At 32.6% G+C, this 13,157-nt stretch overlaps 1 protein-coding gene across 2 annotated transcripts; it reads left to right on the forward strand.

The window, feature by feature from the left end:
- The first annotated feature begins 5,484 nt into the window (after nt 1–5,484).
- On the forward strand, nt 5,485–8,801 carry LOC116002998 (protein CYCLOPS-like). 2 transcript variants are annotated; one of them, XR_004094584.1, is made up of 12 exons: nt 5,485–5,979; nt 6,075–6,130; nt 6,351–6,488; nt 6,612–6,660; nt 6,743–6,795; nt 6,934–7,598; nt 7,724–7,767; nt 7,860–7,905; nt 8,012–8,060; nt 8,264–8,392; nt 8,521–8,696; nt 8,732–8,801. XR_004094584.1 is itself a non-coding variant. In XM_031243182.1 (11 exons), exons 1-11 carry the CDS (start codon nt 5,788–5,790, stop codon nt 8,642–8,644), a joined length of 1,545 nt encoding a protein of 514 aa, XP_031099042.1. In that variant the 5' UTR covers nt 5,485–5,787; the 3' UTR covers nt 8,645–8,716. The 2 variants fall into 2 exon arrangements, 1 of the variants encoding a protein (XP_031099042.1); XM_031243182.1 differs by lacking the exon at nt 8,732–8,801 and having other exon boundaries at nt 8,521–8,716.
- Nucleotides 8,802–13,157: the final 4,356 nt, after the last annotated feature.

Consider the following 13,157-nt stretch of genomic DNA (forward strand, 5'->3'; position numbering starts at 1 on the left):
TTTCCCTTAAAAGTAACAAAAATTTTAATTCATGATTAGTATTACATTTGTATTGACTCCACTGAGGCTCGAACCCACCACCTCCCATATAAAGAAAAAGATTTGATGCCACTAGACTACAAGGTACTTGGCAACTATTAAGATATTAGAAAGTTAAAATATACCATGATTTACAATACCAATGTTCAATTATATATACATTCATCATGCCACAACAGTGATTTGAATGTATATATTCATCAATATATTACACTCTCTTTTTGTGTCTTGAATAACTTGGAGCATATTTATTATTATTTATTCAATAAATGCAATCACTTGTCCTTGAATAATAACCCCAGGGGCTCGACAGGACATCTAGTATCGTAGCTAAACACAGAAACTAGACCTTCTCACAGCTAAACACGGAAACTAGACATTTGCTTAATGCTTATGCGCACAAGGAGCCCCCTCACTTTGAGATATTGCTCTCACACTGTCGTTGATGAGACTTATCCCTGATCTTTCTTCTCAAATTTCACTCATGTGACGAACTGAGCTGCACATGTGGGCGAAAATCAATATTTATTATTAAGTGTGACTATTAGCTAGGGCATGGTAATCCAGTATATTAGGCATGAGCGGGTAAGTGGTACACCTAAAAGAAAATCTCTCAATAATAATATTTTAACTATATATTAAGATATTAGAAAGTTAAAATATACCATGCTTTTAATTATTATGATATTATTAAGTGTGAATTATTAGATCGAGCCCGTACCTGTTCGAAAGATACCTACTAGATACATTTGCATTACAAAATAGGAGTCTTCCACTCTTCCACTTTGTACGTCAGACTGAAGTTGATGATTCAACTACTCATTTTGTTTCTTTAATGACTTTACAAAAGTGCAATCTTGGACGTTCCCAAATACATTATATATATATGTTAACACCTATATTTTAGTGGAAATTAAATATATCGGGTGGCATAAACTTTAATGATATTGGAATTTTTAAAATACTTCTTTGACTTTGTTCTTATCTCCCCATTAATTATTTCAAATATACTTTTATTCCCGGTAAAATTTTGAAATACATTTATTATTTTCTATTTATTCTCTACAATGTTTTTTTTTAATAAAAGAACTTCTAAAATTAATAATAACACTTATATAATTTCAAACACAATACTTTCTATCTCTCATATATAATAGCGAGCAAATCACACCTCCCTATGTGACGAACTTGACTTAGAAAATATTGTCAAGAATTAAATTCATGACTTTCAAATATAATATTTATTCTCCACCGACTTAACCATCCCTTTTGGGGCAATACTTCCTCTTTAATATTTATATTATACTGAGGTACGACCGGTAGTACGCTTAGACTTTGATTAACGGAAGCATATATATTAATGTTAGTGTTACAACTTAAAATAAATTGGTTCTAGGGCTTTAGAATCACACTAAGAGGTCTTGTGTTTAATTGTTGTAGTTGGCATATTCATTGATTATATTAGAGATGTTTATTGTCAGTATAATAGTTATTGTAATGGATTGCATACTTATCTTTGTGATAAAAAGAAAATACTCTATCTATCACATTTTATATGTTTAGTTCAGTTAATGAAATTTGACTCAAATTATTTACAATTTAATTTTTGCATAATATTTAGTTTAGTATTAATATATAAAATTCATATACTGTATTTAGAAATTATATATAAATATTATTAAATAAAAAAGATAAATTTAAAATTATTAGAAAAACATTAAAATAATTTTTTTTAAACAAAAAGAATTGATTTACTGGTGCATAATAAATATGAGAAGTAAAAATGAGACAGACTGAGTAACTACTACTCTACCATATATTATTCTTTTTTTTTTTTTTTGGGTTTTCAAAATAAATTAGTGGCATGTTATATGTATTTGTTTCGTAATAGGCAAAAATAATAAACTTATTTTAAATTAATTTTGTCATTAATATATAACTGTTTATAACTTATAAGTACTTGGGCTTTAGAATTTTATAGGAAAAATTGCATTTTTCGTCCCTAAGTTATAAGGTAATTGTAGAATTTGTTCCTAAGTTCTTATCATACTCACTTTTCGTCCCTGAGTTATCATTGGCATTGTACTTTTCGTCCTTGAGTTATACTAATTGCAAATTTCGTCCCTAAGTTATCATTACGTTGCACTTTTTGTCTCTAACTTAAGTGTGCAAACTTCGGTAATTTTTTCATTACAAAATCTTTAATCGAACTTTTCCGGTTCAATGCTAGTTTTTTTAATGAAGTTTACCGAAGTTTTTCAATTAACTATTTTTTAATCAAAAATTTACTGAAGTTTGCACACTTAAGTTAGGGACAAAAAGTGCAACGTAATGACAATTTAGGGACGAAATTTGCAATTAGTATAATTTATGGACAAAAAGTGTAACGCCAATGATAACTTAGAGACGAAAAGTGAATATGACAAGAACTTAGGGACGAATTCTACAATTACCCTATAACTTAAGGACGAAAAGTGCAATTTTCTCAATTATATATATATATATATATATATATATATATATATATATGGACTATGGTCATGAAATTACTAAGGGTAAAATGAATGTTTGGTCAAAGGAAAATAACCTCATTTTTATAGAAAATGACTTTCTCTCTTTTTTGGAAGAAGTCATTTTTCAATTTTGAGTTTATACACCAGTACTACTACCACCACCACACCACCACCACACCACCAACTACTACCACCACTACCGCCACCACACCACCACAACCACAACCACTACCACCACCTTCCCCGTACCACCACCACTACCACCATTTATATTATGTATTATTATAAATGTTATATTTTAAACAAAACAATTAAAATGTTTAATTATACAATGCTGCTCATTTTCTGAAAAATGAACCAAAGACAGCTTTTTGAAATGCAACCAAATACTGAAAATAAAAATATTTTCTAAAAAACATTTTCTAACAATCTTTTTCCTTATTTTCAAACATTTTCTAAAAATCTTTTTTTTTTCTGGTTTTCAAACATGTCTTAAAATAAAACACAAAGATTGGGAGTTTAGTGGTGGATTAGGTGCCCGGAATTTGTCTTAATTTTGTGATTAATTCAACTTAAGATGTGATCACCAACTCCACTCAACATGCTTAGCCGTCTAACCGTCTTATTTACTTTTTATATTCAAAACTTAGATTGAAAAGTTTTTTTGCGTTTTTTTTTCTCTGCTAATGACATATATATGAAGTTGATACCTTCTTAATTAATTAGTCATTAGCTGGCTAGGGCTTTTAATTTTTTATTTTTAATAAATAATCTCAGAGTTTTACTCTGTGCAGGTAATTCATTTTGTATATGTTTGTTTTCAGGATAAGTTTGGATCATATATTTTGGTTTCTCAATTAGTCTGGAGTTATAAATCTAGTTCATTTATTTTAATTTTTACAAATTTAATCATTTAATGGTTAAATGAGTTGTAAATAATTCAGTCGCTCGACTAATTGAGACGTAAAGTTCAATTCCATTTATATTTAGCATTTTATGAGTATATTTGTAACTTTTAATTCATTCTCAATTTCCTCATAAAATCTTAAATACAATTAATTGAAGCTTGATGTCTCAATGATTTGACTATTTGAGAGACTATATAACTCGTTTGACAATCAAATGATTAGACTTGTAAAATGTAAAGAAAAAATGATCAAATACACCCATCTACTTTATACAAAGTTAATTAGACCTTGAACTTTTAAAAGTTACAATTAAGCCCATTAATATACCATTTTAGTACATTGAAACTCAAAAACTGGGTAATAATTTATAATAATAGGTTATTAGGTTTTTGGTGATGTTCCAACTGGCTCTAAGGACAAAAATTGACAATTAGTGGCCAGTCAGTCACCTTCTTCCCCAAAGAAGGCAACTGATAATCGCCTTTTTTAATGACAAAGGCAATCGGAGACCGCTGATTGTTGGTCGTTGATTTGTTTTTCCTAGAACATCGCCAGAAGCATAATGACCTGCTATTAGAGGTTACTATATGATTTTTGGACTTCAATGCACTGAAATAACATGTTGATAGATTTAATTGTAACTTTTAAAAGTTTAGACGTCTAATTAATTTTTCGTATAAAGTTCAGGGATGTGTTTTACTCTTTTCTCAAATTGAAATGAGATAAACTAAGATTTATAAATACAGGGACCAAAAGTACATGTGATAAATATAATTGGTTGATTTAGCGAATTAACTTGTTATTTTTAGTAACATACTTAAAAAGTAAAACTTGTTATTGCAACGATCTAAATTGACTTGCAATTAAAGACTTAATTAAAATGATTTTCAATTTGTGCTTGTGTGGATATAATACTTTCGGGTTTTTTTGGGGGTCAAATCTAAGAATAAGCAAAAGTGCATTTTTGTTGTATTCTTGAGAATTGCGTGTTCTATGGATATTTAATTAAAATTTTGAACATTTCAAATGCTCACATATTAGATTAGAAGCAGTATACTATGGACCAAGACCTACATGTAGACTTTTGATCACAAATAAATGTTTAATGCTTATTTTTAATATACTGAAAGTTCATTTTTAATATATTGAGTTATTTAATACCTAGAAATGAACCTTTAGTATATTAAAAATAAACTTTATATCAATAATTTGTGGTATAAATGAATAGTCTAATGTCAAAGAAATATTCTTGGAAAAGTATATAAATTGCATAGCTTGCATGAGCAGTTCAATTGGTTATAGGGTGAAATTTAGAAGTCGTAGTGGCAGTAAGATTTGAGTTCAAATGTTTGACTTGTATAAAGGGGGCACCTAGCTTCATAATTTTCCATATGCATTTTTCCCATTGTGTTTGCAATAAATTGGTTCTTTAAAAATAAAATTAAATTAAATTAAAGCACATAAATATCTATAGATTCCCATGCAAAAATTTATATGCACATAACATTCTCATGTATAATGTATTGATGGAACAGTTTTATCCTACTTTGCATATTTCATACAAAATTTCATGCATGAGCAAAAATTAGAGTTAATAATTCTAAACATATATGGAAATAATGGAATTTGTAAATTTCCACTAAAATTCACTCATAAAAAGGTAGAAGTTACCACACCCAAATTTCGTTTTCACACCATGAAGGAGACAAATAGATGTTGATTGGAATCTAAACCAATTGGAAATTTGGAATATTATTGATGCCAATCAGTTTATTTTTTTTTTTTATTTTTTTTATTACGTCCACCATATGTTTGTCAAATATTCAAACCGAGAAAAGATGTATAGACTTGAAGGAGACGTTTGATAAATCTGTTTTATAAGAATTCTTTCGTTTTCAGCATCATATTTTATTGTCAGAATTGAAAGTTTTCCTGAATTCCACTGCAGGACTTGACATTCTAAATAAGCCTTACCTGTTATGCACCCATGGTTCTGGTGTTTTTAGTGCTTAGAAATACAGGTTTCTCATAATTATCTTGAATTCTTGATTGTTCATTCAATTCTATCACTGAGATTTCTGGGATTCATTCTTTAATTTGGGAGTTCTGAACTCCAAATCTTGGTTGGTTATATCAGAAAGTCAAATCAGCTTTTTAGATTCCACTCATAAGTTGCTTTGCCTTTTGCCTGGTAACAGTGGTGGAGTGGATTCAGTTTCTTGATTTTGTTATAAGTTATGTCAATTTGCCCTCTGTAGAAAAAGGGCCTTTTTGTTTGTTCTACTTAGAAGATCTGAGTTCATTAAGGAGCTAGGTTGAGCCAATAAATGAAAATGGAGGGGAGAGGATTCTCAGAGTTGTATAGAAATACAAGTGAAGAATTGTTCATAAGAACTATGATGGAGAACTCGATTGCGATGCCTGCACCAACGATTGACATGCTGAGCTTTAGGAATCTATCTCAGTCATTCAGAACAGATAGCGAGGAACTGTTTAAAACCTGGCTTACATGTGGAGAGGCAAGCACTTTTTCTCGTCTCATCCCCTTTTAATTTATACTTGTTTTAGTGAGTTTCATTCTCCGTAATTTTCCACTGATATGTTTTTGTTTCAGAATAATGGAAGTAGTCCTACAATGGCAGCTAACCGAACGAGACAAGCATCTAGAAGGTTAGTCATGGTGGAAAATGAAGCTCATAGTTAAGTATTTGTAAGAGCATCATATCACACTTGTTCTGATTAAGCCTCCTGGAAACTTTGCTTTGTTTCTTGTCTAATTTTGTCATTGCAGAGAATGTTCCTTAGCTTGCATAGGTGATCTGTAATCGAAATAGCATATATTTATCGTGTTTTCTTGGCTTTTCCAATCGACTTTTTATGTTAAATGTAGGATCTCTACTGAAATAGCTGGTCTCCCTAACCAGCAGCAAGCTGGAACTCAGAAAAGAAAAGGCGAGGACGCTTTGCTCCCTCAAACAAATTCCTCCGCTAATGAACCTTCAAGCGGTCTTAATCAACAATCACTAAGGTAACTGCTTGTTTTGATCTGTTACAGTGGCCATAAGCCCTTTAAATTCACAAATACTAGGATGTTTCCCCATTCTAGTACACATGGTTTTCTGTGATTTATCGAGATTTCTGTCTTCACCAGGAATACAGCAGGAAAGGAAATGCAAGCTGCTAACTTTTATTTGGCTAAGGTTTGTCTTATTTTCTAGATATCTTGCGATAATATACCGAATCAATGGCACAGAAAATCTAATTTATCGCGTTTTGGTACAGGCATGGTTCCATAGTTCTCAACCTATGACAAGAAGTCGGTCCTCCGAGTTAAGGTACATTATATTGTGTTTTGTGCAGAAGGAGAAAGATGAGGCATTCTTAGATCACCTTAATTATTCATATAGTATCTGGTTATAAGTTATAGATACAATAATTCATGTTCAAATATGCTGATTATTTAGTCTTTGCAGGAGGAGATATGCAGCCATGCAGAGCTCGCAATTAGGCGTGGAACACTTGCAGACTGAATCAGGAAGTGGTATCGAGACCTTCAAACAAGAATTTGGCAACACGAATGGATTCACTGACCTGCCAACAAGATATGAAATGCCTAACCAACTAAGCAGTTTCGTGTCGCCCTCCAATTCATCTTCGTCTACTTTCGAAGCTCAAAACGTGGATGCTGCAGATAAGATTTCTTCTGTAGTGAGCATGCTGAAGGGTACCCTAGAGCGCAAAAAATTGAGTGGTCATTGCCATACTACGATAGAAGCCTTAGAGGATAGCTCTGCGGGGATATATGGGGCTCACGAGGTCTTGTGTAACTCGAGCTTGAATCATATGCTAGGAGGCCACGTTTATGAAAAGCATGAGGCACTTCAAGATGCGTCGTTTTTTCAAGTAAATGAAACCAGAGTTTTTCAAGCAGCGGGGGGTTCGTTAGATGCCAAGTTAGAAGATGCCATGGCTCCCACGAGCCTCATCCAAATTGGCGCACCATCACAAGAGCTATCTCAAAGCGAATCTTCAGTCGTTCCACTCGTAATTTCAACAGGATTCGACATATGTGATGGTTCCAGCAACACATATCAGGCACAAAATGGAAGGAGCACTGAAAACGGTTCATCAACCAGAGGTAACCACGATAACTTAAAGGATTTTGTTAAAAAAGAAGGACAACTTTCTGAATAATCTAGGATTCTTGAGTGAATAAATTGCCATGGTGTTTACTGATGCTGCTAATTTGTTCTTGAACTGCAGATATCAGAGAACGCACATATGAGAACTCAAAAGATAATCAAAAGGTAGTTATAAACCTTGTTATATTCTTGTAGTAAATGTAGAGTTCATGGTATTTTAGTGAGAAATGATCCCATTTTCCTTTCATCTGTTACAGAAAGGAGGCTTAGTTAGATATGGATCTGTAAAATCATCTCAGTCAGGTATTAAACCATCATGAGCACATTGTAAAATAGTATTTTCTATTTATCTACGCGGTATTATTAGTACGTTCCTATACTTCACTTATAACCGGAATAAAATATGCAGTGGAGAATGGAGATCCAACGAAGAAGCGTAGGGTGGAGCGGTCAAGAAAGTATGTATATATATATATATTATTCCAGAACTTGGAGGGTCTGATCTCCCTTTTTGTTTCTTTGAAATTATGCTCTAAAACTCTTCTTCATTTTTCTTTTATGACAGAAATTTTATATGCTATTGCTAGTAAAACTTTACAGACTTTAAGCTAGATAGGACCATGATATAATTGATAGAAATTGAAGCTTTTGATTGTTGCAGAATGGCAGAAGCAAAAGAGAGAAACTTAACCCCTGCAGTTCCTTCTGATATGCAATCTGTGTTGAAGCGATGCGAGAATCTTGAGAAGGAAGTGCGTTCCCTGAAACTTAATTTGGCGTTCATGAATAGGTATGATAACATATATCGAAACACAAGAAAGAAGAAAATATGTGGAATATGCATATCTGAACTGAGCTATTAGATATTATTCCTTAGCTTGTGTTTATTGACAAAAACAGTTCATTTAAACAATGCAGAAAAGATTCTGAACAAATAAAGCAGATCGAAGAGCTGCAGAAGCAAAACGAGGATCTGTCGAAGGAAAAAGAGCGCCTTCTTGAAGAGATCGAGAGGATCATTTCAGAAACGAGCAATATGTGACACAAGTATATACTCCCGAGCAGTACAATCTTCGATGTTTGCTGTGAGCAGGTCCATGAAGATTAGCCTCAGATAAGCTGTCAAATATCCCTTTACCTGCAGGTTTATGTCACTATAATGATGTTAACTTAATCTTCTGTATAACAACAATGTAAGTTTCATGATTGTTAAATCCAAACATTATGAGGAATGGGGATTTTTTGGTATTATCAAGCTGGTTATAGTACACGGGGGCCTTCTCACCTTAACAGTTTTTGTAATTATGACAAGACTCTAAATTGACAGATCTTATCACTAATCAAATGAGATCACATACTCGTAGTATAAATCAAATGAAATTGCCATTTCGTATTTCCAATTCCCATTTCTTTGTTTCATGCTACATAGCTACATTATAAGTGTCACGTTTAGTCTCTGACGGTTAATAAAGTGGTATTTTTTTATCCTTTCATTAATGGGTCTAATCAAAGTTTAATTGTATTCTTCCAAAATTCTAATTAGTCAAGGCTATTAATGAAATTTTAACCCTATTTCTCTTTCTTCTTTTTTTTTCCCTCACCAAATTATCACTCTTAACTCTACAATTGGGTCGACAAGTCTCCTTGACCCTCCCTCCCCACCCCACTGTGACGGAACAGCTGCCCCACTCACCCCACCCCCACCCCAAATATAGCGTTGTATGTATATTTGTATATATATATATATATATAGGGTTGCACTCCCATGTGAACTGTCGCTCAGGTAAGAAATGAGAACGTTCCACAGCCGTCCACGTGTCCAGATCAACGAATCAGATGCAATTTTAAAAAAATGATGCGGTGGCATTTTCGTAAATAACTGGAACTTTGGTGCACCTAGTTTCACTTACAAGTGCACCTATTTTCGCACATATTTTCACTTACAAGTACAAGTAATTTACCTTATTAATATTCATGCACATATTTTCGCAAATACTTTCACTTACAAATGCAAGTAATTTACCTTGTTAATGTTCATGCACCTGGGTGCAACCTAGGTGCACCTAATTATAACATAGGTTGCACCTAGTTATAACATTAGGTGCACCTAGTTATAACATTAGGTGTACTTAGTATTGATGCTCACTGTACAATTCACTTACACCTATAATACATTTTACTTATATCTGCAATACATTTTACTTGCACTTGTGCAAATAATTTACTTTGTTAACATTCATGCACCTGGTTGCAACCTATGTGCACCTAGTTATAGCATTAGGTGCACCTAGTTATAACATTAGGTGCACTTAGTATTGATGCTCATTGTACAATTTACTTGCACTTGTAATACATTTTATTTGCACGTGTGCACCTATTTTCACTTGCAGGTGCAAGTAATTTACCTTGTTAACATTTATGCACCTGGGTGCACCTATGTGCACCTAGTTATAACATGACGTGCATCTAGTTATAACGTTAAGTGCAACTACATTCCGGACACGCGGCGCGCTGTGATTCGTCCGCATTTCTCTCCTGGCGGCCAGTACGCATTTGAACGCGATCCTATATATATATATATATATATATAGAGTACATATTTTAGATATAAATATAAAAAAACAAATATCGTAAACATAGGATTGGCTAGATAAGGTGGCAAGTTCGTGTGTCTCTATATGTAAGGGCGTGTATTTGAATCCTGTCAGCAGGTAGTTTTGTTATGGTGTTTCTTTTATGACTTTTTTTAAAAAAAATAGATAAATGTAAATAAGATGTTAGCTTGATTAGTTGATAAATGTGTGGTTGTGTTAAAAAAGGGTAGGGGTTCAATTCTCATATATATATATAATTTTTTATATTAATAATAAGATATGTAATTTATAATGTGTTTTCTATTTGAATTATTTTATCAAATTAATTATGTTTCATATTTTGTTATGAATATTTTTATAAAGTTTTGATGTGTTTTATTTTTCGCATATATCCAACAATATTTATCATTATATTTTTAAAGTGTTTTTTTTTTTAATCATCTCTTTATTTTTTATATTTCGCCCTCACTGGAAGATGTTTCTGGATCCGTCCCTGCCTCCCCTCCCCTCCAATTGCCTTAGGCTGCCATACTTCCTTATCACCTCCTTTGGCTGTTGTGCCTTCTTTACCACCGCAAATTTTACGGTCCTGTGGTTCAAGTGACAAAACGACGTCGTTTTGATTAATGAAAACAGACGAATGAAACGACCTCCGTTTCGCGCTACTGCAGTTCCCTTTCAACACAACTGCAGTATCAATTCAACACAATTGCAGTTCCAAACTGATGAAATGGCCTCAACACAACTGCAGTATCAGTTCAACAAACTATAGTTCCAGATGGATGAAACGGCCTCCGTTCCGCGCAATTGCAGTTCCCTTTCAACACAACTGCAATATCAGTTCAACACAACTGCAGTATCAGTCCAACACAACTGTAGTATCATTTGAGATGAACTGTAGTATCAGTTACGGAGATTTATGGGAGTCGTTTCTCCACTTATTAAAACGACGTCGTTTTGCGACCTTGGTCCACAATGCATTGTGGACCGCGGTCCACGGTATAACGACTGCCTTACCACCTTCTTGGGCCGCCATGCCTATCTTACCATCTCCTTGAGCCACCATGCCTTCCTTACTATCTCCTTAAACTGACATGCCTTCCTTGGCAAATTATTCTGTGGACCATGGTTCAAAACAACGTCATTATGATGTTAAAAAAATCATTGTTCCACGCGCGTATTAGAAAAAATGAACATTTTGGGGTAAAATAACGTATTTTATGAGTTAGAATAATATACTTTATGTGTTAGAATAATAAAATTTATTGGGTAAGATATATAAGTTAAATAATGTACTTTATGTGTTAGAATAATGAAACTTTTAAGGTAAGATAATGTATTTTATGAGTTAGAATAATGTACTTTATGTGTTAGAATAGTATTTTATAAGTTAGAATAACGTACTTTATGTGTTTTTGAACCGTGGTCCACGCAATAATAATTTGAGAAAAAGTGTCAAATAGACTATTGAACTTCTTGCTTTTATGCAATTGGGTCACTGAACTTAAAGTGTGCAATAGAACCATCAAACAAGCAAAATATGTGCAATTGGAACATTTAAAAAAAAAAAAAATTTGGTAAAATCCGATTATATTGCTTACATGTATGTATTAAGAGTTGCATTTTTCTCTACCATACTAATTGTGAGTCAATATTATAATGTTTTTAAACTCAAATTGAATTAAAAGAAATTAGAAAAATATTCTAATTGCACATATTTTACATGTTTGATGATTGAATTGCACAACTTTTAACTTCAATGATCCAATTACACAAAAATGATAAATTTAGTGACCTATTTGACACTTTTAACTAATAATTTGTCTTCCTTACCACCTCTTTGGGGGCAAATTATTGCATGGACCATAGTCCACACAGCTGTGTGGACCAAAAATAAAAAGTACATTATTTTTTTACTGAAGGTACATTATTTTTATACTGTAGGTACATTATTTGATAGTATATATCAAATAATGTATCTTCAGTACAAAAATAATGTACCCTAAAATAATGTACCTACAGTACATAAATAATGTACTTTTTGTTTATGGTCCACACAGCTGTGTGGACCATGGTCCATGCAATAATGATTGCTCTTTGGAACAAGTGCCCAACATGTCTCTTTCGCCCATAGCCCACCTCTTCCCATACTTGGGCCACCATTACTCCTCCGCCTCTAGCCCACCAAGACGGCAAGACTCCTTCTCATACTTGGGCCATCATGATTCCTCTACCTCTAGCCCACCAAGACTTCCTTCCCAGGCAAATTAGGCAATTTATATCGTGGACCAGGCTCGTACAAGATTCATGATTATAATGCATAAATTATATAGCTGAAAGCATGAAAACACATAAACACTTAACATAAGACACATACACATAAACACAATATTTTAAAAATAAGTACATATAGAGCATGTGTATTATGTTATGAATTTATGTGTCTTCATCTATATTTTTTGAGAAAAAAAAATATATAGATGAAGACACATAAATTCATAACATAAATTCATCTATATAATTGTGTACATTATGAATTTCAATTTCATAATGTGTATATGTATTATGCTAAGTGTTTATGTGTTCTCGACTATATAATTTTGTTCATTATGAACATGAATTTTGCACCTTATGAAGTCAAATTCTGTATATTGGACCAGGATCCACGATATAACGATTGGGCAAATTGTACTATGGACTAGGGTTCACTTTGTATTGTAGACGCTAGTCCAAAATGATAATCAAATTTAATTTTGTGTTTGCAGTTAACATATTATGTGTCTATAAATAAATTTAAGGCACATAATATGTTAACTGCATGCACGTAATATGAAGTTAACAAATTATGTACATGCAGTTAACACATAGTATGTAGTTAAAATATTACCTATCTATAGTTAATAAATTATGTGCATTCAATTTATTTACAAACATATAATTTATTAACTAAAAACACACAAT

Source organism: Ipomoea triloba, chromosome 13 (genome assembly GCF_003576645.1).
Source record: "Ipomoea triloba cultivar NCNSP0323 chromosome 13, ASM357664v1".
NCBI classification, from domain to species: domain Eukaryota; kingdom Viridiplantae; phylum Streptophyta; class Magnoliopsida; order Solanales; family Convolvulaceae; genus Ipomoea; species Ipomoea triloba.